At 51.6% G+C, this 24,568-nt stretch overlaps 1 protein-coding gene across 9 annotated transcripts in view; it reads right to left on the bottom strand.

Moving 5' to 3' along the window:
* Positions 1-115: 115 nt before the first annotated feature.
* Positions 116-24,568, bottom strand: part of kmt2ca (lysine (K)-specific methyltransferase 2Ca) — a 53,551-nt gene continuing 29,098 nt past the window's right edge. For 6 of the 9 annotated variants that reach the window (XM_074693126.1, XM_074693134.1, XM_074693130.1 and 3 more), the window contains 40 exons: positions 23,229-23,784; positions 22,324-23,144; positions 21,943-22,242; positions 21,484-21,851; positions 21,209-21,399; positions 14,412-14,819; positions 14,017-14,324; positions 13,829-13,916; positions 13,312-13,713; positions 13,089-13,203; positions 12,886-12,973; positions 12,740-12,803; positions 12,391-12,623; positions 11,854-12,276; positions 10,703-10,813; positions 9,790-10,626; positions 9,451-9,699; positions 9,175-9,369; positions 8,908-9,069; positions 7,653-7,788; positions 7,447-7,561; positions 7,145-7,320; positions 6,948-7,060; positions 6,724-6,861; positions 6,472-6,514; positions 6,255-6,376; positions 6,076-6,174; positions 5,766-5,972; positions 5,564-5,685; positions 5,283-5,478; positions 4,994-5,203; positions 4,529-4,908; positions 4,328-4,440; positions 4,014-4,150; positions 3,785-3,912; positions 3,176-3,377; positions 2,968-3,084; positions 1,583-1,656; positions 1,384-1,492; positions 116-1,289 (listed from right to left, as the gene is read on the bottom strand). In XM_074693126.1, coding sequence (XP_074549227.1) covers positions 1,197-1,289; positions 1,384-1,492; positions 1,583-1,656; positions 2,968-3,084; positions 3,176-3,377; positions 3,785-3,912; positions 4,014-4,150; positions 4,328-4,440; positions 4,529-4,908; positions 4,994-5,203; positions 5,283-5,478; positions 5,564-5,685; positions 5,766-5,972; positions 6,076-6,174; positions 6,255-6,376; positions 6,472-6,514; positions 6,724-6,861; positions 6,948-7,060; positions 7,145-7,320; positions 7,447-7,561; positions 7,653-7,788; positions 8,908-9,069; positions 9,175-9,369; positions 9,451-9,699; positions 9,790-10,626; positions 10,703-10,813; positions 11,854-12,276; positions 12,391-12,623; positions 12,740-12,803; positions 12,886-12,973; positions 13,089-13,203; positions 13,312-13,713; positions 13,829-13,916; positions 14,017-14,324; positions 14,412-14,819; positions 21,209-21,399; positions 21,484-21,851; positions 21,943-22,242; positions 22,324-23,144; positions 23,229-23,784 — 8,949 coding nt within the window. In that variant the 3' untranslated portion in view covers positions 116-1,196. The remainder of the gene's footprint in view (positions 1,290-1,383; positions 1,493-1,582; positions 1,657-2,967; positions 3,085-3,175; positions 3,378-3,784; positions 3,913-4,013; positions 4,151-4,327; positions 4,441-4,528; positions 4,909-4,993; positions 5,204-5,282; positions 5,479-5,563; positions 5,686-5,765; positions 5,973-6,075; positions 6,175-6,254; positions 6,377-6,471; positions 6,515-6,723; positions 6,862-6,947; positions 7,061-7,144; positions 7,321-7,446; positions 7,562-7,652; positions 7,789-8,907; positions 9,070-9,174; positions 9,370-9,450; positions 9,700-9,789; positions 10,627-10,702; positions 10,814-11,853; positions 12,277-12,390; positions 12,624-12,739; positions 12,804-12,885; positions 12,974-13,088; positions 13,204-13,311; positions 13,714-13,828; positions 13,917-14,016; positions 14,325-14,411; positions 14,820-21,208; positions 21,400-21,483; positions 21,852-21,942; positions 22,243-22,323; positions 23,145-23,228; positions 23,785-24,568) is intronic. The other 3 variants (XM_074693127.1, XM_074693135.1, XM_074693128.1) reach the window with 2 other exon arrangements.

The following is a 24,568-nucleotide window of genomic DNA, read 5'->3' as shown; positions in this document are numbered from 1 at the left end:
CACACACACACACACACACACACACACACACACACACACACACACACACAGAGTAATGAAGAGCAGCACTTGAGTTTCTTCAAGATGTAAAATATTTTATTTTCTGTAAATGATTCTAAATCAGATTCCACATTTTTCCCCAAAACAAAACAAAAAAAACAAAAAACACATCTTCATCTTCATCATCACACTGTTTACGTCCATTAATAAAAAAAACAGAAAAGGCTTCATGTCGTCTCACTGTACATGTCAGAGTCCTCATTAAACCTCGTATGTACACGGCAGCAGGACTCTGAGCTCCACAACACAGAGTGAAAAAATATTTAAATCAGACGCCTGCAGCCTCAAAATAAAAACAAAACACAAAGACACTGAACTCATGAAGGCCACAGTGAAACCTGCCCAACGCTCCGAGCGCGCTCAGTCCATTCACAGTCATCGTCCAATCAGAACGCAGCTCCTGGGGCGCGGCGGCAGGAAACATAAAGACAGAACGCTCCGATCGGCAGGTGATGAAGGTGAGGATGAGGATGTTAAGGTAGCTCTCGGTGGAGTGATTTCTAAACTTTTTGTTTTAAATTTATGATACACATATTTACACGCTGCCACTCCAGACCTCGAACGCACCGTGGATTTAGAAAATAGCTTCATTCAGTAATAAATACAAAAAGAAAAATCTCTTATTTTACAGGAAATTAACAAACGCAAGTGGAGCAGGTGGAGGAGGAAGAGGAGGAGGAGCAGGAAGAGGAGGAATCAAGTAAGTCTCTGTGGGAGTTTCTTGTTGTTTTTGTCATTTTCTGTTTTTTAGTGCAAGTTAATAAAGCTCCTCTGAGGACGACGACATTCTGTTATTTCAGTGGCGTTCAAACATTTACATCTGTACACACTGAGGACCAGCCTCGTCTTAAGCCCCGCCCCTCACCTGTCAATCACCCACCCCTATATATAACCCCGCCCCTTTATATGTCAATCAAACCCCCACCCCGTCTTTATTATCCTCTGATCACCTCTGATCAGGCTCATTATTATCTTTATCATAATTATTATAATAATTATTATTATTAGACTGATCTCTGATATGAAGAGAAGCTCCGCCCACAGAGCGACATGGGCTAGCGACATCCAGCTTCAAAAGAGAGAAAGAGCTGCCTGGGTTTTTGAGTGTGTGAGTGTGTGTGTGTGAAAGTGTGTGTTTAGTTCATCCATTTGCGGCAGTTGACGGCTCCACAGTGACACGGGATCTTGTGTTGGTCGTCCTCCAAGTCGAACTTATAGTCATAGGACAGCTGCAGAGAGCAAGACACAGAGAGTGTATTATGATGTGATGTCACCGCTTCAGTGTGTGTGAGTGTGCAAGTGTGTGTGTGTGTGTGCGTGTACCTCTTCTCCTCTCTGGATGCGTCGGCAGGAGCTGATAATGATCTTGTTCTCCTTCTCCACTGTCACCACCTCTGTGATGCAGTTTGGAGCACACGAGTGGTTGATGTACCTGTCAATCAAAGAAAGGGGGCGGGATCATTTACAGCCTGTCATAAATGAAACAGCTGATGAACTGAACCAGCAGTCTCAGGTGTCTCACCTGGCCGGTCCTCCAGTGATGGTGGCGTCGATGACGTAGTCGTTGTCGATACGGAACATGTACACACCGCGGTTCTACACACACACACACACATTAGAGCATTAGTTTTATTTAACACTTATTCAACCAGATAAAAAGACCCATTGAGATCAAGATCTCTGTTTCAAGAACGACTGGGCCAAAGGGTCAGCAACACACACCATTAAAACAAATTAAAAGGTAGTAATGTACAATAAATTAGGATATGCAAATTTAGTGAGTACAAGTTGTTTTGTTTTGTAATAAAGTGCATAAAAAACAATTCAGAAACATAAGCCACATATACATGGACCCAAATATTCCGCTTGCATTTGGTTTATTTGCTCAAATAGAAAGAATTGAACCTTTGTATACACCTCATTTCCAAAGAAAAGTGCCACTCCGAATGGACATTTAATTGGTTTCACAGAGGTGGAATATTCCTTTCCCCAAACCGATTGAGGTTTCAAGTATCCACTTAAATGGAAAGTTGTCAAGGTGCGTTCTTTCAGCGCATGCTCAGATATGACGTAAGATGCAACTAGAGACGTTCCTCAACTTTGAAAATGGCGGCGAGCCGTCAGCACTGGAGGAAAGTTTGTTTTTGATCCAAACTTTGAAGACATTTGACATAATTTCAAGACTGGACGGACGAAAATCTCGCAATACGGAGTATAACACAGTGATGAAAAAAAACTTGTTCTCCGTCTTTGATAAATCAAGTGATGTTTACGTTTGTTTGCGCATGCCCCATTGAGTATTCTGTTTGATTATAGCAGTGCATGTAGACCAGAGATTGGAATATTCCTTTCCATGTATACTATTGTTTTTGGAAAAGCCATGCAGAAAGATGAAAAACTCCTCATGTAACCATGGCTATAGACACTATTCAGAGGTCTCACGCTGTTCATCCATTAGCATGGACCCAAAGGCTCTAAGCGGCATAGCGGCTTTTAGTTCTCTGAAGAAAAGCGCATAAAAACGTTGGAAGTAAGCCAAGAAGTGCCTTATAAATCAGGGTCAGCCAGTGAGGATACCTGTGCGGACTAAGAGAGGGTTTGGAGAGGCCGTCACCTGTGACAAATCTCAAGGCACTGAGGTAAACAGTGACCCAAGACATTTAAGAAGAGCGCTCATATACAGCACATCTCCATAATCGATTAAAGGAAGAAATGATGCTGATACAAGCAGTTTCCTGGCTCTAAGTGAAAAACAGGATCTGTTTATGTAGAGTTTCACCCTAAGTTTGAAAACCAACCTTTCAATGTGTGCTTTAAAAGAAAGCTCATGGAGACCAGCTCTATTGGGTTTCTCACAGATGTTTGCTGCTGTTCAGAGATGTGAACGAAGGTCTGAGTGTGTCTTACCTGTGACTCGTAAAGCCTCTCCTTGCGATTGGCTACTTCACTCCTGATGATGGTGCCGATGTACTCGATGACCATGGTGCATTTCTCAATGTCCCTTGCGGCGTACAAACCCAGACCCTACACACACACAAAAGCAAAGAATGAGTGAACCAATGGTCTCTCCTTCAGTCAGCGGTCCTGTGTTCAGTCCGTGGTCTCCATTCCTCACCTGGATGCGGGAGCGAGCCAGGTACACATTGGTCTTCCACTCTGCTTTCATGCGGCGATATTGAGCTGACTTGGAGTGGCGTCCCTGGTGAGCGCCGGCCACCGTCTCCCCTGGAGAAAGAGAGAGGACGCCGGGGACAAGGCCAACGATTGATCCCACAGAGCCCTGACACCTGGGAGCGATGCTGGTCAGCAGGTTGGGTCTGACACACATACAGGAGAGGAATAGGAACTTAAAGTTACAGGCAAAACATTCCCAAAACTTGCACGTTAGTCCCCTTAAAGTCCTACTGGCAGGACCAATTTTAAAGGTCAATTTATCACCCAAAACCTTAACTTAGACCCTAGTTCTGACAGTCGTAAAGTTCCTGAAGAGTTTAGTACATGATTGTTCATGTACAGTAAAATACTCAAACACAGCTTTGGCAGTGAAAAAGGTTCCTGGACAAATGTCCCGGCACTCTCAGAGAGTACTACTCTAGCAGGAACCTTTAAAGGAGATGTAAACTAGACTTAAGTCTGTGCATTTTGAAATATCAGAAATATACAATGAAAGAGGGAACAGACTCATACACAGATTTTTGAGAGGGTGTGTGTGTGTGTTTGTTACCTCTTGGTCTGGCCCACTTTGGGCTCAGACCGGGCTGAGCCAGAAGGGTTGAAAGCCAGAGGCCACTCCATGAGAGGGTTCCTGCCGAAACGAAAGGTGTATCGCTCACAGCCCTCCACCCCAGGAAGCTACCAGAAGAAAACACACAAGTTAACACACGTTTAAACACACACATCCCAAACTCATGATGACCCCTCTTCTCTGTGGTTAAGTGTGTGTGAGAACGTACAGACTCGATGATGCGGGTCACTGCAGACGAGGTCAAACCGAACAGATCCTCTCCTTTTAGGTAGACTGGGAAGAGCTTCAGAGTCCCACTGGAGGACCTCATCTGGGACACTGGCTCCAGGATCTGGTCCCACACAGCTGGAGACACACACACACACATTTTATCATGCAAGTATTGAAAGTTTCAGTTTATGTGTTACAGCAACACAGTTAAAAAACAACCAGGAACCAAATCAGTACCAGGTTCCTGCAGTTGAAAAGCACCTTTTGACTGTGTGTCTACAGGTAACATCGCACAGCTTTGAGCATGTTTACCTTTGGGTGTTTGTCCAGTCAGTATAAGGTCATCGTATCCTTTCTCTATCACCTTCACCTTGAACAGCGGCTCCCCCTGCTGCTCCTCGATGTAACACATGTACTTGCAGCGTCTGCAGGAAGAAAATTAATCAATACATCAAGTAATGAACCAATCAGTTCGTCAAACAACCAGTAATCAGCGAGTCTGTGGAGGTTTACCTGTTGTTGTGTCGCATGCTCCAGTAGATGCGGTTGGCGTTGTAGCCCACAGGGAAGATGGCGGTCTTGTTGTGGAAGGCGCTCATCTGATGTGGGAGGAGCCTACCAACAGCACGGAACAGCAGGCTGCCCACCCTGAAGGTGTGCTGGCGCTCGCCACGCTGCACCACAGCGGCAATCTGACGCGCCTCGTCACGCTGCACAAACACCCGGCGAAACACAGCAAAGCACCGCAGCTCTGAGTCGTAGGGGTCGCAGACCGCTATCGATACAGGGTCAGGAACAGGGCCTGGGGTGGAGGAGGGGGAGCAGCTGGAGGAGCGGTCCCCGCTGAGAGGAACCATCCGGGGCTTGTGGAGGTGACAGAGCATCGTCTTATCCTGGAGAAAGCAGAAGGTTGATGATGTCAAATGTTTACAAAGTGTGTTTTAACAACTGCAAATTCTCCTGGCAAGGGTGTGTTACCTTGAAGAATGTGCAGTGGGCCTGCAGCGCACAGGTGAAGTGGTAGGTGTTGGTGCAGCGGAGGCGGTTGCAGCCACTCGTCGCTCCGGTTCTCTGACAGTGAGCGCAACGCAAAGTGAGACCTCGTCTCAGAGCGAGCTCCACGTTTATCAGAGCGCCAGCCTGTGTCTCGTACACCTCACTGGACCACAGAGCACAGTTCAGGTGCACCTATAACACACACACATTAGATGTTACATATCTTGTATGATTATGTCCTGAGGACGCCTGTATAGCCCTGCAGACTCACCCAAAGGTCCAGATCCAGGTTCAGGAGGCGGGCTGGACCATCTGTCCGTCCGTCTCCCTGCTGGTTACAGAAGCAGCACCTCCGCTGGTCTTTTGGTAACGGATCAGGACGAAGACAAGTTCCCAGCTTCTTCAACAGCTCGTCAACTTCCTCCTCTGTCGGCATGGCAACAGCCTCATTGGGCACACATGGACCCCTGGGTAAAAAAAAAGAGACATTTAAAGATCAATCAGACTCTTTCAGAGCGGTGGAGTGAGAAGCAAACTTCAAACCAGGCTGACCTGCTCAGAGTGATGCTAATGCTCCAACGGGTCCAGCGGCAGCTCTTTAACCTTTTCAGCTGGCGAGATGACAACGTGTCGTCTGTGACTGCTCTGGGGCGGGGCTTTAACTTCACCTTCACCTGTAGACCAATCAGAAGTCAGTCTTTCATCCAGCAATCGAAACTAGACACTCCTATCAACGGGTCATATAGTCTCCTACCTTGAGGCTGTCCATGCGAGGCCTGGTTTCCATGGTGATAGCTGAGGCCGGAGGGAAGGCGAGGGGAGGGGAGGAGGAAGAGGGTTGGGGAGGTGGCGGGGGAGTCTGGAGGAGGGAGTGGACTGTGATGGAGGACATGTTGCTGGTGTACTGGTGCTGCACTTTGTTGGGAGGAGAACGCTCAGATCCAGAGAGGGCAGGGGCAACCTGGTGAGAGAGAGGCGGTGATGTCATCAACTTCACGCCATGACATCAACTGATTTCACAATGAGGGGGCTTTACCAGAAACCTCTTCAAAAAGCAGGCTCACCTTGTTTCCAGGTGTCCTGCTTTGTGGCTCAGGTGTGTAGAGGGAAGAGCAGTTTGGACTACAGAACACCAGACTGGATCCTGGTCTGGTCTGTCCCTCCTGAAAGAGACACACAGTGACTGACTGTTGGCCTTCTATGTTTTTCTCTGTGTTGAACACATGTCGGATGTGTGTCTCACCTGTTTGAGCTCCTTCACAATGCGGACTCCATTTCCCAGAGGCACCTTGCAGTGGCTACAGCACTGAGGCCGGGCAGGAGCAGGGGCAGAGGTGCCATGTTGGATGTAGTTCATTCTAACACCTGGAAGCAACATGAGGAATAAACAGAGACGTCAATCAGAGGTGAGGGGGCGGGGCAGCAAGCAGGGAGGAGGAGGAGGAGAAGGAGGACGTTACCTGCTGCAGGTGGAGGTCTCTGCTGTCTGATACCTGCTGGACCCTGAAAAGTCACACACACATACACACACTAGTCAGAACAACATCATAGAAATAGAAATCTGAGTGTGATGTGTTTTAGTGTCCAGCAGAGGGCAATATACATTTGGTTACACTGTAAACAGTCATCATTTAAGGTGGAAAAGACTGTCCAATAACAGCTGGGGGACGGGACTTTCTGCTGACACAGTATCTCTGTGGTATTTTATTTACCTGCGTCATAGGAACTCTGACTCCAGCCAGCAGAGCCAGAGAGCTGCGCTCAGGACCAGCAGGGCGGCTCAGCTGGTAGTCTATAGGGACCGGGACCCGTAGCAGCTCTGCAACCGCCGCCATGACACCTGCTACGCTCTGTAAACACAGTCAGAGTGATGTCATCAAGAGGGAGGAGCTACTAATGAGTCAACACAGAATGGTAGAGAGAAAGTGAAGCTCACCTGGGCTGCAAAAGGGTTCAGAGTTATGGCGATGGTGACGAGGTCTGTGTTGGAACAGGAAGGGGGACCCTGGATGTTTGGCTCCACCTTCACTTCCTGTTTTATAGCCGAGCCTGGACACAGAAAGGAAAGTAAGCAAAAGGTAGGAAATTTTACTGACTCCTTCATGAATTGTTTTCTCTCCTCTAAGTACTGACCTTTTCCCCAAGCACAGGGCATCATGGGTAATGGAGGTGATGGGCAAGGTGAGGGCGGTTCCAGTTTGATGAAGGAGAAGTCAGGGTAGCGGCTGATCTCCATGTCAGCCACGCTCTCTGGACTTGATGAGGGGACGAAGCCGTCAGGACTGGCACGCTCGGAGGATTCTTGGACTCTGAGGAGGAAAAAACAGAAGAGTGAGAGCCGCAGGAATAGAAGAAGAAGAAGAAGAAGAAGAAGAAGAAGAAGAAGAAGGAGAAGGTCATGTCTTATAATGTCATATCCATGTGATTTTGTGTACCTCAGCTCTTCCTGGTTGTTGTGAGGTGGGGTTGGAAGCGAAGCGGGAACGTCTACAGTCTTGGAGGTGTGGTTTAGGCCAAGAAGCCCCTCCCCTTTTTGCTTCACACTTTTCACTATGAGAGTAAAAACAGCTTGGGTTTTAAAAACCTGTATAGCTCAGGTTGGATCAGTGAGATGTTGTTGATCTAAGGGTTGCATCCTCACCGTCCTGCTCTGTGATGTCTTTCCGGGACAGTTCCTCCGTCGTGGCGAAGCCGTTCACTAGTTTCTGCCTTGCAACTGGTGGGGGTGTTGGAGGCAGGGAGGCCGGCGGTGTCGGAGGGTTACTGAGGTTGTTCTGCTGAAGGAGGGCGAGGAAAAGGATGTTTCAGTTTGACATAGAAAAATCCTCACAGCTGTGGTTGTTAAATTATTAGTATTAGTGCTGTCAGGGGATTAAAAAAATTAATCAAATTAGTTGCAGGATTTGTAATTAATTAATGAAATTAATCGCATTTCAATCTCATATCTGCTTAAGGTCCCAAAATAAAGAATTTGAATTCCAGGACATTAAAATTACATTAAAAGACATTAAAAAAACATTAAAAAATAAGGTGGGAATATATACAACACATTTTTAGGTACCGTGAGGCATAAGGAACACATGAAAAGAGTGTTATGGTTCTATCTTTACAAAATCTACACATTCCTGCGCCTGAGATAAGCTGATTTGATTTTCAGGACGGTTTTAGCTTCTGTCACATTTTTAACTCGATGTGGACTCAATTTTCACTGCAATATGAGCTTCTATACTTCTATGAGGTCAGGAGAACCAGGGCTAAAGGTTAAAAACTGTGAGGAACTATGTACAAAACACTTAATTCAAGTCTTGGATCAAAGAAAAGTGAAGTTTTAGACAGTTTTACATGCTCTGAACACACAAACTGTTGCTCATTAGTGCAGAGCAGCCCCAATCTGAAACATGACACCAGAAAGATGGAAGCAAATTTTCAAGGAGTTCTTTAGATTTAAATATAGGACAAATATTGATCATTCAGGGCTTGTTTAATACAGTAAAGAGTGTAGAATTATCTGTTTTTTACAGAATTGAGCTAGAGCAAACGGTTGATTTTCTGCAGATTTTCAAATAGCACATGTGAATAAACGAGATGTGGACAGCAGTCCCCCAAGAATCACTCTTGCTCCCCCCCCCGTTTAGAGCATGTTACTGATGTCACGTGTGATACATTCAGGGACCGTCGGAAATTTGAAAATCTGACGAGAACACCTCTTTTTCCAAGTAGGACAAACGGTTTGTAAATGCTAGACATTTGAAAACAAGTGCGTCTTTGAACGCCTCGCTGGTTTGGGATCCAGATTAATCTGCGTTAATTTTTATAATGCGTTAATTTGCGATGTAATTAACTAATCTAATTAACGCGTTAAAATGACAGCCCTAATTAGTATTGCTTAAGCTCACCTTGTAAATGAGCTGAGAGTAGTAGTCTGTTACTCCGTCCAAACAAGCGTTTCCAAAGGACCCCGTCAGTCTGGAGTCTGAGCCCAAAGAGGAGCTGCCATACGCTGGGAACAGACTCAGATCGACCCCCAGAACAGGCTCCATGAGGGGCAGCACAGACAGCTGAAAGGGAAAATAAATCGTCAATATTTAAGACTTTAAACTACAGCAGCAACAAGCTGACACTGGAAGGGAAGAGAAAAGTGTCGAAGCAGGTGTTGGTTCTACCTGTGACAGGTGTGTCATCAGAGAGTCAGAGGACGAGGGGCCTGATGAGAGCAGCATCTTCTCCTCCTCCTCCTTCCTCCTCTTCTTGTTCTTGGGAGGAGCTCTGTCCTTCTCTGGCCGAGCGAGTCTCTTACAGCGCTGCGTCTTCTTCTTACCGAACGAGTCCAGATCTCCACCTGAACCGTCCATCGCCACCTGGAGGACGACACCGGAAACAATGAATGAGAAAGGCTTCTTTTACTGTGTTGTAGGTCCTCAGTGAATTTGACAACTCACCATGTTGCCTTGGGAACCTGGCCTCTCCTCCTCCTCGGACCTGACACTGTCATTGGACATCTGGCGGCAAGCAGTGGGCGGGACTTGACCTGAGGGTGACAGCGTGGTGGTAGGGGAGGTTTTCTCCTTCAGCAGGTGTTTAAGCAGCTCCTTTCCTCCGTCCGCAGAGGGGGAGGAGAATCCCTCACCCCCTCCTTCCTCCATCTTCACCACACCTCCTCCACACACTCCTCTCTCCTCATGCTCCACCTGCAGGATGACAGAAAAACACCTGAGCTCACAGGAGAACAGACAGTTAAAGATGTAAAGAGAGATCAAGTGTCTCTGAAGACTCCTCACCTTAACCTCCAGGTGAGCCGCAGACAGGGGGCCTCGCTGAGACTCAGTGCCCAGAGTCGATGCTCTCTGCTGGGCTGAAATCACAGACAGCTGCCTCTCCAGCTCTGATGACGGGGCAAGACCAGAGCTTAATGAGGCGCACAGATCTGATTGGTCCATACTGCTCCTGGTGGGCGTTGAGCAGGAAGTGTCTGAAACAGCTGGAGTGGGTGGGGCTGTGATGTCATCAGAGTGTGATGACAGCGGCGTCCTGGCTCCACCTCCACCTGCGGCGTCATCCCCGTCCCTTTTTCTGCTCCTCTTCTTCTTTGGTTTGTCGTCTGGGATGATGTCAGAGTAGAGCTGGATGAGGGAGGAGGGCCCCCCGGAGGAGGAGCAGGGGAAGGGGTGATGCGGGGTGGAGGGGGAGGAAGAGGAGGAGTCATGTCCGAAACGATGAGCCTGAGCTCCAGGATGGGAGGGAGTCATTCCTGCTGCTCCCATCCCAACTGGGTGCACCTGTCCTGGAGGCCCAGCAGGACCTGACAGCCTTGGTCTAGAGGGATCCATGGGGTTGAGTGGTCCACCTATGAAGCCCTGATGGGTGAAGGGCGCCCCCTGCTGTAGTGGAGGTCTGGATGCTGGAGGGGACTGAAGGAAGTCTTGAGGCAGCTCAGAGCTGAAGAAAGGCATCTGGGAGAGAGCGTCCCCGCCTGAAGAAGATGCTGGTCCTGCAGGACCTGCAGGTCTGACAGCTACAGATGAGGGTGGGGCTGCTCCTCCAGGAACCATGGAGGCCCCAAGGAGGCCTTTCTGCTCCAGATCAAGTCTTTGCTGTAGGGCACGATGACGCTCCACCTGAGAGCAGAGACAGCGGTGTGTTAGGTGGGTCTCCTGCTAACTAACGTGTGTGTGTGTGTGTGAGTGTGTTTACCTCCTGCATGAGTTGAACTCTCTGCCTCTCCTGCTGCTCCCTCAGCCTCTCCCTCCTCTCGCGCTCCTGGAAACCCTCACTAAACGGGTTGTTATCGTCGAATTTCACATGCTGATGAGACACACACACACACACACTCAGATCTTCATGTCATCTCTACAGTTGTGAAAGCAGCACTTGAAGCCTTGAAATGTGTACAGGGTACATGCTGAAATCCTGAGGTTAAATTCAATACCTTTTTAAGACTTTTTTAAAAACCTTTCAAAAAGTCTTAAGACCTTACTGCAACTTTAAGCTGCTGTTAGCAACCAATCTTTGATGATGGTAGTTTTCATTTTAACATAAACTAGATAAGGTGAGAAGGAATAAAGCTTTAAAGAATAAATTAAACTAAAGACAAGTTAATTGACATTCCCATTACCACAACAAGTAACAGTTATTTAAGGCCAACTTGCATAAAATACATACAGACGGCTACTAAACTACTGTATGAACTGAGTTTGTTGTCACATTAGCCTACGGATATGTTGGGCTGCTAGCGATATATACAGCCCGTGCCTCACAAAATTACAACTTTGCTTGTTGTCACGTCTCAAACAACAGTGCTATGTAACTGTATTGATAAATACCTTATCTCATCGCGCAGTATCCAGTAAAAAGGTGATTTTAACAAAGAAAATTAGTTCCAAAACAACTGAGATCAGGGGAAGCTTTCTTTAAATTGTAAGAATCCAAAATCTCAGGTCCTCAAAAGTCCTACAAATTTTTTCAAGAGGCTTGAGAAACACTTATGACATAGAGAGAAATATTTTGACACGCTAAAGCTTTTTCCAGATCCTCACGCTGGTCTGTGATGAGTGTAACGAGCAAAATAATCGTCCAATCACCAGGTGTGGTTATTTGTGAAGGTTCAGACCCTGAAAACATTTTCCAACCAGATGGACTATTTACGTGGCAGATATATGGAATTGTCTGTCTGGCGTGTCGGATTAGTGATTTTTGGAGTCAAAGCTTGAATACCAATAAAATTTAATACCACATAACATTACGATTAAGACTTTTTAATACTTTTTAAGAACCTTAATTTTCCCACAATTGATTTATCAACTTTTAATACTTTTTAAGACCTGGCGGACACCCTGGTGTCTTACCTGACGAGGGCCTCCATCGCCTGGTGCTCCCGTGGGCCCTGCAGTGGGCACCTGGGGGCCTCCAGTGAAGCCCGGTGTTGGAGCTCGTAGTCCCGGCACCATGGCTGCTGTAGGCTGCGTGTGAGGGGGAGCCTGGGGGGCGTTAGGCAGAGCTGGGGGCATCTGTCGGGGCAGGTGAGCAGGCATCCTCTGCCCCATCATCCCTGGAGTCCAACCAGAGGGGACGTTTGGTAACCGTGTTGGTGGGGGGCCACCTGGGTGGGGCTGCATGGGCACCATGGGCTGGGAGAGGAGGGTCTGAGGCATGGGGGGCCCTCCTGCGGGCATCATGGCGGCAGCTGGCGGTTGATGGAGAGCTCTCTGCTGCTGTTTGGTCCTGTAGTCCTCGATAAGCTCAGCGTGATCCTTCTGCTGTTTCCGGATCTGAACACAAACATCAAAGACTCTGAGTATTGCAGCCTGAGTGTGTCAGCGATAACTGAGCATAAACTGTGTGTGTTCTGTGTGTGTGTGCGGTAAATGAGGCCCCTGGCGTACCTGCTCCAGCTGTTTCTGCACCACCCCCTGCTGCTCAGTGATGTTCCTCAGCTGTGCGGCGTCGTCCTCTCCGAACGGTCGACCTGCCTTCTTGGCTGTTCTCTGTTTGGCTGACAGAGCTTTCTTGGTCTTGCGGTGGGTAGCAATCTGGTCCTCCAGGAGGCGCTGCTGCATCTGCAGGAGCTGCTGCGTCTCCCCTAACCACTCCTCGTACTGACGGCGCTGAGACTCATCTGAGGGAGGACGCAAAGGGAGTTTTTTTAGTTTACTATTACAACCTTGGTTGAGATGCTTAACATGTCGTCTGTCATCACTCAGTTAGCATTTGAAGATATTTCTAGACACTCACTGACGAAGCCCGGGCCAAAGCTGGGGGGGTTTGGTCTCACCAGAGGGGGGTTCAACTTCACATCCTGAAAAAAGAATGAAGTGAATGAAAAAGAAAACTCTAGATCTTTATCTTGTCACGGCTCTTATTTTGGAGGACATACACACCTGTCCCACCAGGTGAGAAGTTGTCTGAGGTGTCACCTCTGGAGCCGGTGCTACAGGAGCCGCCAGGGCAGCAGGAGGTTGCTGGAACCTGATAAAACACACCCAGAAAGAGTCAATAAGAAACATCTGAGTGTGTGTTCATTTCATTCAGAAACCAGCAGGACTTCAGAAAAGACCCAGAGAAACGGGACTCCTCGGCTTACCTGTTGATGACCATGGGGTTGAGCCCCAAGCTGCCCTGCGTCATCACCTTGTTGATGCCCTTCAAAGCGACCATCTTAGCGATCATGATGGGGTCAGAGATGGAGTCAAAGTCTGCTGAACACACACACATGAAGAGCATTCATTAAGACACCTTAAAGTAAAAAGATCTGATGAAAGCTAAGAGGGGATCCATTAAATACTCTGTACTGGTTCTGGTCTTACCCATGTTAGGAACCACAGGTTCAGGCGAGGACCTCTGTCTGATCAGGGCCTGCATCTGTTTCTGCTGCTGCTGCTCCTGCCGCTCCTGGTCCAGGAGGTCCTGCAAAAGCAGTGGCTGCTCCTCTAGAAGCAGAGGTCGGTTCTTATCCTGATCCTGGTTCTGGAGGAAGACTTCCTGGCTCTGTGTCTGTGTGGGGGCTCCTGGGTGTGGAGGCTGGGTCTGGGGGTTCAGGAGGAGGCGAGGCTGGGAAGGCTGGAGGGCTGGAGGGTGAGGAGTAGCAGAGGGGCCCTGAGGTGTCAAACCGGGGTTGGGCACCAGAAGACCTTGAGTGGGTGAGGTGAAGACAGCTGAGGAGGACGTAGAGGGGCCAAACGGTCTCTGCTGGAAGACAGGCTGCTGGCCTGTGGAGGAGGAGAGAAGGAAGAAGGAGGAAAGGAAGAAGAAGAGGATGTAAAAATACTGAAAAATAATCAGACTCTAAGATCTTCAGAGGAGATCCAGATCAGATGTTTTTACCTCCAGCCATGGGGGCGTGAACCCGGGGAGCCATGCCTGGCAGCAGAGCCTGTTCCTGGGCAGCAGATCCAGAGTTTTCCCCTTTCTCCTGGAGGATGGTTACAATGAGAGAAGTTATTAATAAGACAAATTCACGGAGTCAGGGATTAAGAGGGAGAAAAAAACAGATCATAGAGAGATGGTCTCACCTTGATGGACCCTGGAGCTCCTGAAGGAGCAGAGGGTCTGTTAATGCCTTGTTGCTGCGCTGCCGAGGATTCAGTCTTGACGCTGTCCTGCACTTCCTGTTTGACCTGTCCAATCAGGTGACTTTCTGTCTTTTTGGTCCCATCCTTCTCCTCTGCGGGCTCACCGAGGTCCAGCTCCTCGTTGAACATATCCTTCTTGTCCTCAAGATTGAGCTCTGGGTCTGCGTAGGCGATCAGATCAAACTTCCCTGAGAGCAGAAAGTCGTCCAGGTGGAGGTCATTTGGACCCAGATCGAGATCCTCTTTCCCTGAAACCACAAGAGAAAAAAACATCACAGGTCTGAAGAACAAGAAACAGTGAGAGATGATGAGGTCATAGCGGTGTGACTCAGTACCGTCTTCAGGATCCAGGTTCAGGTTGAGGTCCACCAAGTCTTTCACCTCTACGTCCTCCAAGTCCTTCACAGCTGAGTCCTCCCCTTCTAAATGCTCCTCAATACCATCTGCTCCTGTTGCTTCACTGCTCTGAGCCAGCGCTGCCGTGTGGCTGAGTTGATGATCCATCACCACCTGCTGGCCCAGCGGTGTCTCCACCATCCTAACCCCAAGACCAGGTCTGATCTGAGGGTGGTGGGGGTCTCTGGGATGTAGGAGGGGGTTCTCGGCGTCAGGCGCTGATGGCAGAGCGAAAGGGAGTCTCAGTCGGTTTTCAGGGGCATGGTGTCGCAGCTCGATGTAGGGTTGTCCCATGATGCTGTGCTGCTGAAGGGGGAGGGAGCGGGGGAGGAAGGGCTGGGGGACACCTGTAGGAGGGGGGAAAGAGGAGTTAAAACGGAAAGTTACGAATGTAACTATGGTTCTATGAATCCCGAATGACCGCCAGAGGCGGTGCTTAAAGCACTGAATATTCCCCTTCGCGCATGCGCAGTGCGAGTACGTATACCAACATTGTCACCTGTGACCCCTGGATGACCCCGCAGAAGCTATATCTCCCGGCGTCAATCCAGGGCACTTCCCTACAGAATCTTCTCGCAAGCAACGAGGATTCTGAGTGACAGAGAACTCTGGCGGTCATTCGGGATTCATAGAACCATAGTTACATTCGTAACTTTCCGTTCTATTTCATCCCTGCTGACCGCCAGAGGCGGTGCTTAAAGCACTGAATGACTTATACCAAAAAAGTCACGAGGAATCCAACTTACCACCCATCAAAGAGAATGGCCAGAGGACTCCGGATGAAGGACCACAGCCAATGGATGGGGTGTGGCCACATTCACTCTGTAGAACCTGGAGAAAGTGCCCGGAGAAGCCCATGAGGCTGCAGCACAAATGTCCTCCAGGGGCACTCCCTTCAGGGCAGCCCATGACGTAGCCACACTCCTGGTAGAGTGGCACCTCACGCCAGGCGGAAGGGGACACCCACTCGCCCGATACGCATGGACAATGACGTCGACAACCCAGTGGGACAAGCGCTGTTTGGAGACAGCACAACCCCTGCCAGACCCACCGTAACAGACAAAAAGCTGATCAGACCTCCGAAGACCTGCAGTGGCTGCAGTGTAGACCTTCAGAGCCCGCACCGGACACAACAGTTCGGGCTCATCCTCTGTCTCCCCAGAGGGTGGGTCAAACCGCGCCAGCCGAATAGGTTGGTTGAGGTGAGCACGGGACAGCACCTTGGGAAGAAAAGCTGCATTTGGCCACAGGATGACTCCTGAACCATCTGAACTCCACCTCAAGCATGAGCCACTGACTGACAGAGCATGCAGCTCACTGACACGCTTTGCAGAGGAAATGGCCAGAAGGAACGCAGTCTTAAGTGATAACCACTTCAGCCCTGCTTGTGCCAAGGGCTCAAACGGGGGCCGCCGTAGGGCCCCTAGCACCAGGGGAAGATCCCACGGTGGGGCCCTCATGGACCTAGGGGGATGCAGCCTCTGAGCCCCCTTCAAAAACAGGGACACCAGCCTATGACCACCAATTGTGACGTCGTCAACTCTAATGTGTCGACACGATATCGCTGCCACATAAACCCTCAAGGTTGAAGGAGATCGGCCTGCATCCAGAAGGAACTGGAGGAAGTCCAAAATAGTTGGCACAGAACAGCTCGCAGGGTCCACACCCCTACCAGTACACCAAGTGGAAAACAACTTCCATCCGTTCTCATACTGTAGTCGAGTAGATGGTGCCCTTGCATTCTGTATAGTATACTGAACAGAGTCTGCACAGGCACTCAACAGCGCCTCGGGCCCTCCAGCGGCCAAACGCACAATCGGAGCCGGTGTGGATCGGGGTGCCAGATCTGCCCTGCCATTTGGGACAGGAGATCGAACCTGTCTGGAAGGCGCCACTGTGTGTTGCGACACAGACTGTGCAACAGTGGGAACCAACTCCTCCCGGGCCAAAAGGGAGCTATGAGCAAGACCCTGTGGCCCTCCTGGAGGACCCTCTGGAGCACATGCCGAATCAGGGGCATAGGAGGAAAAGCATACAGAAGGCCGTCCGGCCATGGATGAGCCAGCGCATCCTGGCCCAGTGGGCTGGTTGTCTCCGCCAAGGAGAACCACAGAGGACAGTGGGTTGACGCCTCTGAAGCGAAGAGGTCCACCTCTGCCCTGCCGAAGAGGCCCCAGATAGTGCTCACCACCTCCGGGTGAAGGCGCCACTCCCCTGATGGAGGCTTCTGACGGGAGAGGAAGTCTGCCAAGCGGTTCTGCTCCCCCGGCAGATGCATCGCCCGCAGGCTGACAAGGCGGGGGGCTGCCCATGTGAGGAGTTCCCTCGTCACTGCCAGCAGCTGTGCAGACCTGGTGCCCCCCTGATGGTTGATGTGATAAACCACTGATGTGTTGTCTGACCGCACAAGGACATGCTTGTCCCTCAGGTGTGGCAGGAAGTGCCTGAGAGCCAGGTGGACAGCACGAAGCTCCAGCACATTGATGTGCGCCCCCTGGTCCTCCAACGGCCACCGCCCACGGGCTGTCCTGCCCTGCCACACTGCACCCCATCCCAAGGGACATGCATCTGTAGTAACTGTCTCCCTGCGAGACGGAACAGAGCCCATCGGGACGCCTCTGAGCATGTATGCCCTGTCCCTCCATGGAGCCAAGGCGTGAAGACACTGCCGTGAGACCCTTAGCTTCCTGCACCTGTGCCGCTTGGCATCCAAGCGAAAGCCGTTCAGCCATCGCTGCAATGGGCGCAGTGACAGCAACCCCAGAGGAACTATCCCTGAAATGGATGTTAGTTTGCCTAAGAGACGAAGGAAAGACACATAGGCCAGCCAGCGACCCTCTCGGATTAGGGCAAGATGGCGGAAAATATCGTCCACGCGCCGGGTGGATGGCCTCGCTGTCATGGCAACACTGTCCAGAGAAACACCAATGAAAGTTATGGCCTGGGATGGCACCAGGCAACTCTTCTCCACATTCACCTTCAGTCCGAGCTGAGCCACGTGGGACAGGAGAAGCTCCGTGTCCTGGGACACCTGGGCCCTGGAGGGAGCGCAGACCAGCCAATCGTCTAGATATGGAAGAACCTTCAAGCCTCGAGCCTGTAGAGGTGCAAGAGCTGCTGCCATACACCTGGTGAAAACCCTTGGGGAGAGAGAGAGCCCGAAGGGCAGCACCCTGAACTGCCAGTGGCAGCCTCGGTAGGCAAAGCGAAGAAACCTCCTGTGTGCCCAAGCGATTGGGATGTGGAAGTAAGCATCCTTGAGGTCGATGGACGTGAACCAGTCCCCCTGTGCCACAGTGTGCAGGACATCCGCCGTGGTCAACATGTGGAACGGCATGACCTTCAGAAAGCTGTTTAGCGCTCTGAGGTCCAGGATCGGGCGGAATCCAGTCGGCTTTGCCACCAGAAAATACGTCGAATAGAACCCTCCGGAGCATGCCAGAGGGTCCACTGGCTCGATGGCACCCTTGGCCAGGAGGGCAGCCAACTCCTGGTCCAAAGCGAGAGCCTTTGCCGGGTCGCTGATGGAGGTTATTACGACCGGACGAGATGTGGGGGGCCGGCGGCGGAACTGAAGCCTGTATCCATGGGTCAGGGTGGCGACCACCCACGGATCCAGAGAGCGAGCAGCCCACTGTTGGAGCTGCCGATGTGAAAAACATCCGACCGCCGGCCCCAAGGCCTCAATCTCTGGCCCCCCGGCCCCTTGGGGCCCTAGAGGGGGGACGGATCGGCCCTGGAGCACGAAACTGCCTGGGCTGCAAGTGGGCAAAATCCAAAAAGTCCCGGCGTGGTCCCTGGGTGGGACGCTGAACCCGAGAACGACTGGCGGAGTGGCCTGTCTGTGGCGCGCGGGAGCGAAAGACAGCCGAGGGACCCCTAGACCGGCTGACTGGGGGCCTAACAGGAGGAGGCATCCGCCTAAGACCCGCAAGCTGTTGCCTGGTCTGCCCGGCCTGGACAGTCCGCTCCAGAGCTTCCTGGGCTGCAGGACCAAACACCTGCCCTGGTTCCACCGGCAGGCTGCGCAGCATTCTCCTGGCCGCCTCTGTCAAGTTAGATTGTGACAGCCAAACCTGACGCCGAGCCTGAACCAGAATAGACATTAGTCGTCCAAGCTCCCTGGAAATCAAGCCAAACGCTTCCAGTGAGGCATCACAAAAGGTGTGAGCATCAGCAGTCACACTACTGTCCTGCAGTGAGGCTGAAAGGGCCAACATCAGGTGAGACAGTGAATTCCCCATGCGTGCAGCACGTGCCCCCACATCATAAGCCCTAGTGATGAGGTCATCTGTGATCCGACACTGGGCTCTAGGGCACCTGGCATCTCTACGCAGAGCCTCGTCTGGGGCCACAATGAGCGAAGAGATAGCGGGCTCAACAGCTGGCATGCAATCCAGACCGGCCACTGCTGCATCATGCATGGCCGCCAGGGTCCGCCCGTCTGCAGAGAGTCGGGAGCAGGCCTTACTATCCCTCCAACAGGTCTGCAACTCCTTCAGATAATCCACAGAGTGGGGAATAGCGAAGGCAGTAGAGGCCGGCCTGCGCCTGAAGAAGGCACTTGCAGGTGCTGCTTCTGCCTGCTGTGGAACCGGTGTGTTCAACCGCTCAAGAGCAAGGCGCATCACAGCACTCATGGAACCGTCCCCCATTTCAGACCCTGAAGTCTGAGCTGAGGAGCGGGAGCCTTGCTCTGATGGTGGGGATGTCTCACCCCCTGGAACTGCCCCGTACTCACAAAAGTGGCTAGCGGAAGCTGCCAGGGAGAGTGTATCCTCTTCAGGCAAAAGTGCTGGCATTGGAGGGGAGAGTGCCACATCAGCCACCAAGGGGGCATCAGGCTGGCGTTCAGCAAGCAAAGACCTCATCTGGGCCAGCTCAGCAGATAGCCGCTCCACCTCAGCTGACATCCTGCCATGGCCAGATCTCGCCCTCTTTTTAGAGGAGGCGGTTGCCGCGGTCTCTGCACGCCGCTTGGAGCGTGTCCGACAGGCCGACGGTGGCTGGCCCGAAGGAGGGAGGCCTGCATCAGCTGCCGGGCCTTCCACCCCTGCCAACCTGGCAGCCCTAACTGCTCGAGGTAGGTAGCTGCAGTCCATACAGGGATCGCCCGAGAGCGCCTCTCGCAGATGTTCAGGGCCCAGGCATGTGGGGCACAGGTCGTGGCCATCTTCTGGCGGTAACGAAAGCCCACAGGAAGTACACAGATGGGAGCCATCCATTGTCTGATATGCCGGGGCAGGGAGCGCTCACGCTACCTGTACCAGTAGAGGCCAAAAAGGAAACAAAAAAACAACCCCAAGGTGGCAGGGGCTCACAGCACTAACTCTGACCAAACAACGAAGGAACCATATGCTGGGGGGAGGGAGCGCATACGCTGCCTGTACCAGCAGAGGCCACAAATGCAAACAAAAGCTAATCGCTGCACCGCGGGGGATCAATAAGGGGTCAACCACAGCGCTAACGCCACAGTCTAACCCGCAGAAACCACGTGCCGGGGGAGGGAGCGCGTACGCTGCCTGTACCAGCAGAGGCCAAAAAGCAAACCAAAGATAATCGCTGCACTAAAGGAGATCAATAAAAAGGCAACCACAGCGCTAACGCTACGGTCTTAACGTGAAGGAACCGTATGCCGGGGGGAGGGAGCGCGCACGCTGCCTGCACCAGCAGAGGCCTTAAATACAAACAAAAAAGAAAAACCACTACACCGTGGTCCCTAATCAGAGAGGGTTTATTAATAACACAAGATAGTAGCAGCTAACTCCCGTTAAGCAAACAAAGGAATCCTATTCTGCTGTGGACGGCACGCTACCACTGGACCACTACAACAAAAGTCAGAAAACGCCTGACTCTCAACAGGTGAAGCTCACCAAAACCAAAAACAACCCACGCCGGGCACCAGGCACGATAACGCGACCCGTCAGTGAACACAAAGAGGCTATCAGGTAAGCTAATCGTCGAGGTGAGGCGGCGCGAACGCGGCCGAGACCGACGACGCTAATAGTAAGGCAAATCTGCCGAAAGCAGAGGGAAAAATACTCACCTCATCCAGAGTGCATCTGAAAAACACATCCAACCATATGCCGGGGTGAGGCAGCGTGGCTGCAGCCTTCGCCAACAGAGGTCGATGATACACAGGCGAAGCTACCACAAAACACACTTCACCGTCGCAGCTCCTGGAGGACGAACGTTGTTCGCTGCTCCGACACACAAAGGTCACGGAGCTACCAGCAACGGAGTATAAGGTAGCCACTTTACTGAAGCTTTTACACAGCGCTCAAGCAAACTGCGCGCGAGAAGAAAAAAAGGGAAGTGCCCTGGATTGACGCCGGGAGATATAGCTTCTGCGGGGTCATCCAGGGGTCACAGGTGACAATGTTGGTATACGTACTCGCACTGCGCATGCGCGAAGGGGAATATTCAGTGCTTTAAGCACCGCCTCTGGCGGTCAGCAGGGATGAAATAGAAACTGTTTCTGTTCCTTAATTAGGGATGGGTACCTTTCACATGTGAAATGATACGGTACAGATACCTGGTACCTGGCAATCTGTAACAATTTTCAGTACTTTTTTGTGTTCATATGTTAAAAAATATTGTTTTTTTTTTTTCAATTTAACATATTTATTACGAAATATATAACCTTGCAATGTGTGTTTATGTTCAGCATGGAAAATCACCTTCTCTCCCTATCCTTGATCGCAGAAGTTTGAGTGAATGACTTGCTGGGTCTCACCTGGCATCATGTGAGGAGCAGCACCAGGAGCAGGCAGGGGTCTGATACCCGTAAAGTCTCCCGGCATTGGTCTCCTCATCTGGACTGGGACTCCTTCCGCCACACCGAGCCCAGATCCAGGCACTGCTCCCTGTGTAGGGCGCAAGAAAGAGTCCTGGAGACCAGGCTGAGCTCCTGGAGGAACAATGAACCTGAGAGGAGAGGAGAAGGGAGAATGAGTGAGAGGAGAAGATGGAGGTGGGAAGGTCAGAACAAGGTTTTGTAGCTTTCTTCACCTTTGTACTGGTCCTCGGACTCCCATCTGTCTGGGGATGCCCTGCCTGGAGAATGGCGCCTCTGTGGGGTTGAACCCTCTCTGCTGCTCCCCAGGGAAACCTCCAGGGAACCTTGGGGCTAGAGCCCCTACCGGTCCAGGAGGCCTTACAGTGCCAGGGTATGGTGGCGGTGGACGTCCGAACAGGTCTGCAGGAGGTGCAGAGGAGGAGGTGTCCTCCTGGGACCAGTGACGAGGAGTCAAAGAACCAGGCGTGGATCCTGGAGGAGCAGCAGGGGCTCCAGCAGCCGCCTCCTGCAGACCCTTCTCCTGACGTAACGCACTCTTCTGCTGCTGCTGCCGCAGGATGAGCTGCCGTAGCCGCTGACGCTGCAGAGACGAGCAGAGAGTAACAGGAGAGCTTAGAAACTGAGCAGAACTCAGTTATACTTAGAGTCAGTGAGATCGAAACCTGTCCTACCTGTCTCAGCTTCTCCTCTGAGTCACCCAGCTGAGGCAGCATGCTCATTGGTCCGTCTACAGCCAATGCTGGCATTTCATTGGTTGCTGTCTTGTCTCCCTGTGGGGGGCCTGGTGTCATGTGACTCTGCTCGAAGGGGTCGTGTCCTGGAGTCTGAGCGACCAATCCCGAGAAGTCTTCTGACATTACCGGGAGTTTCTGGATTTGGCTGCCAGGGGTTCTGGGAAATGAGTCCTGCTGCTGCTGCTGCTGTAGCAGTTGTTGTTGTTGCTGATGTTGTCTTCCTGGAGACTGCTGCAGCTGAAGAGAGAAGAAATGAGTGAAGCAAAGAGATAAAGATGCAGAAACACATCCTGCAGGCTGAGCTCGCACAGCTGTTACCTGATGATGCATCCCGGTGAAGGTCAGAGTCTCTGGAGCCAGAGGGGAGGACACAGACCCTGCAGCCTGGGTGGTGTAACTCTCTCCAGGGGCCTGACTGAAAGGCTCAGGGGCCTTCTGAGGCCGCGGTGTGGAGGGTTGCTGAGCGTAGGGGTCAGTTGAGGGTCGAGGTGTTCCTGGAGGTTGGGCATAAGGGTCGCTGCCCCGCTGATTCCCTGGTGACCGAGGGTAGCGCTCGTTGGCAGCTGGGCGGGGCGTACCTGGGTTGGAGGAGTAGGGGTCCAGGTTTGGGTGGGAGGGAGATGGTCGTCGGTTTGCAGACTGCTGGTTGAACTGTTCCAGCCTCACTGCGGGTGGTGTCGGCAGGTATGCGGGGTCAGAATGTGGCCGTGGTGTTCCCGGAGTCTGAGGGTTGGCGTAGGGGTCAGGTGAGGGTCGGGAGGTCAAAGGTGACTGCTGGGTGAAGGGATCAGGCATCTGCTGGGTGTAGTCAGGTCTGGGGGTGCCAGGAGTCTGGGAATAAGGGCTGCGATGAGGAGAGCCAAGTCCGGACATCGGACTGGAGGGGAATGCAGAGTCCTGGGGCTGAGGAAGAGCAAAGCCGAGGTCTGTGGGTCTCCTTCCTCCTCCTGAGCTGCCAAATCCTTCTGACTGATGCTGGGGGGGCATCGGGGCTTTAAACAAGCCACCGTGGAGTGGTTGCGTGTTGTTATGTGGAGTCCTCTGGTAGGTCTCAGCTGCCCTCATAACCCCATGCCGAGCTGGGTCAGGGGCAGTGCCAGAGGGAGGGGTCATCATACCTGGTCGACTCTGCTGCAGTCCTGGGAGGAGACAAAGAAGGAAGCGGTCAGGAAGAGGAGAGATCTAAGAGGAGGAAACAACAAGTAGGCGTCATGGGGACTTACCTGGCTGAGGTATGAGGTTCCTGGGGACATCCTGGGTTTTGGAGTCAGGGGAAGGTGCAGGTGATCCAAAGGCATCGTGGGCCGGGGAGGCACTCAGGGAGTTTCGGCGCTGCTGCTGTTGTGGGGCAGCCTGGGAGGACGAGGGTCGAGGAGTCCCCACTACCTTACTGTAAGGATCCCAAGGTGAGGAGGGGCGTGAGGAGGGTGGGGAGAACATCTGAGGAGAGGATGGAGGCTGGTGGAGAGGAGAGGAGGCGTGAGGGGAGTGAGGGAGTGACGAGAAGCCGGATGGGGGTGGAGCTTGAGGTCTGAGGAAGACGTCATCAGCCAGTCCTGAACCCTGCAGGAGGTGCTGCCTGGACTCCCTGGAACCTGGAGGATGGAGCGGGGAGCCGCTGCCCCCGGCGGTCATCGGGCTGCGGCTGCCGGTCTCAGGGGAGAGTCGGCCCACCAGGAGCTGCTGCTGCCTCTGCTGCAGGAGCTGCTCGCTCTTCAGCTGCTCCAGCTTCTGGGTGGCCTCGATCTTAGCCTGCTGCTTACTCTTCTGACGGAGTTGCTGAGGACGCAGAGCACACACACACAAAACACACACACAGAAAACACACGGCATGTCAGAGCACTGATCGATCTCTACAGATGGAACTAAAATATGATGACATGGCAGCTAGTGATGCTCGCTGTCCCTCGTTCTCACTTAGTGGATGTGGATCTTTGTGATGAACAGTGTGAGGTATGTTTTAGTGCTTTAAGACTCAGGCACTGGTTTTGGTGTTTTCATACATGATCCTGTTCCCTGCTCTTCCTGTCTCTCACCTGCTCCATCACACCTGCTCACAGCGAAAGTGAATCTGCTGTCTTCCCACTCTCCACTCCCACTCAGGAAATTTGGCTAGCAAGTGGAACTAAGCCTGATTTGTGATATTAAAGAGGGGGTATCCTTTTTTTAAAAGTCTTTAATCTGTCCCTCTGGTGTCCCTGTAGTAACTTTACATGATTTACAGCTTAAAAAAAACTGAACTATTTTTCTCATCGATAAATTTCAGATGGTTTGTTTAAGTTGCTGTCTCTTTAAGACTCCCGGCTCCACAAACCCTCTTCCCTCTGATTGGCCAGCCCTCTAGAGGCCTGTCTGGAACAGCGCTATGGGCAGATCTTGATGTTTGAGGCCGGTAGATTCAGGGATTTCTACAACATATGAGTATTTTTAAAAATATTAGAAAGCAGAATACCCCTCTTTGAAGTGTGGTACTGGTGAAAATAGAAACTGTTCCAGCTGTTTTTTGGATCAGTGTGAGGAGGATGTTAGAAGACAACAGCAGAGACACATTCAGAGCAAGGCA

The sequence above is a fragment of the Halichoeres trimaculatus genome, unplaced genomic scaffold, assembly GCF_033239565.1.
Source record: "Halichoeres trimaculatus isolate MK-OKI-2021-1 unplaced genomic scaffold, fHalTri1.1 fHalTri1_scaffold_18, whole genome shotgun sequence".
In the NCBI taxonomy this organism is placed as follows: domain Eukaryota; kingdom Metazoa; phylum Chordata; class Actinopteri; order Labriformes; family Labridae; genus Halichoeres; species Halichoeres trimaculatus.
This window is presented reverse-complemented; position numbering and strand designations above follow the sequence as displayed.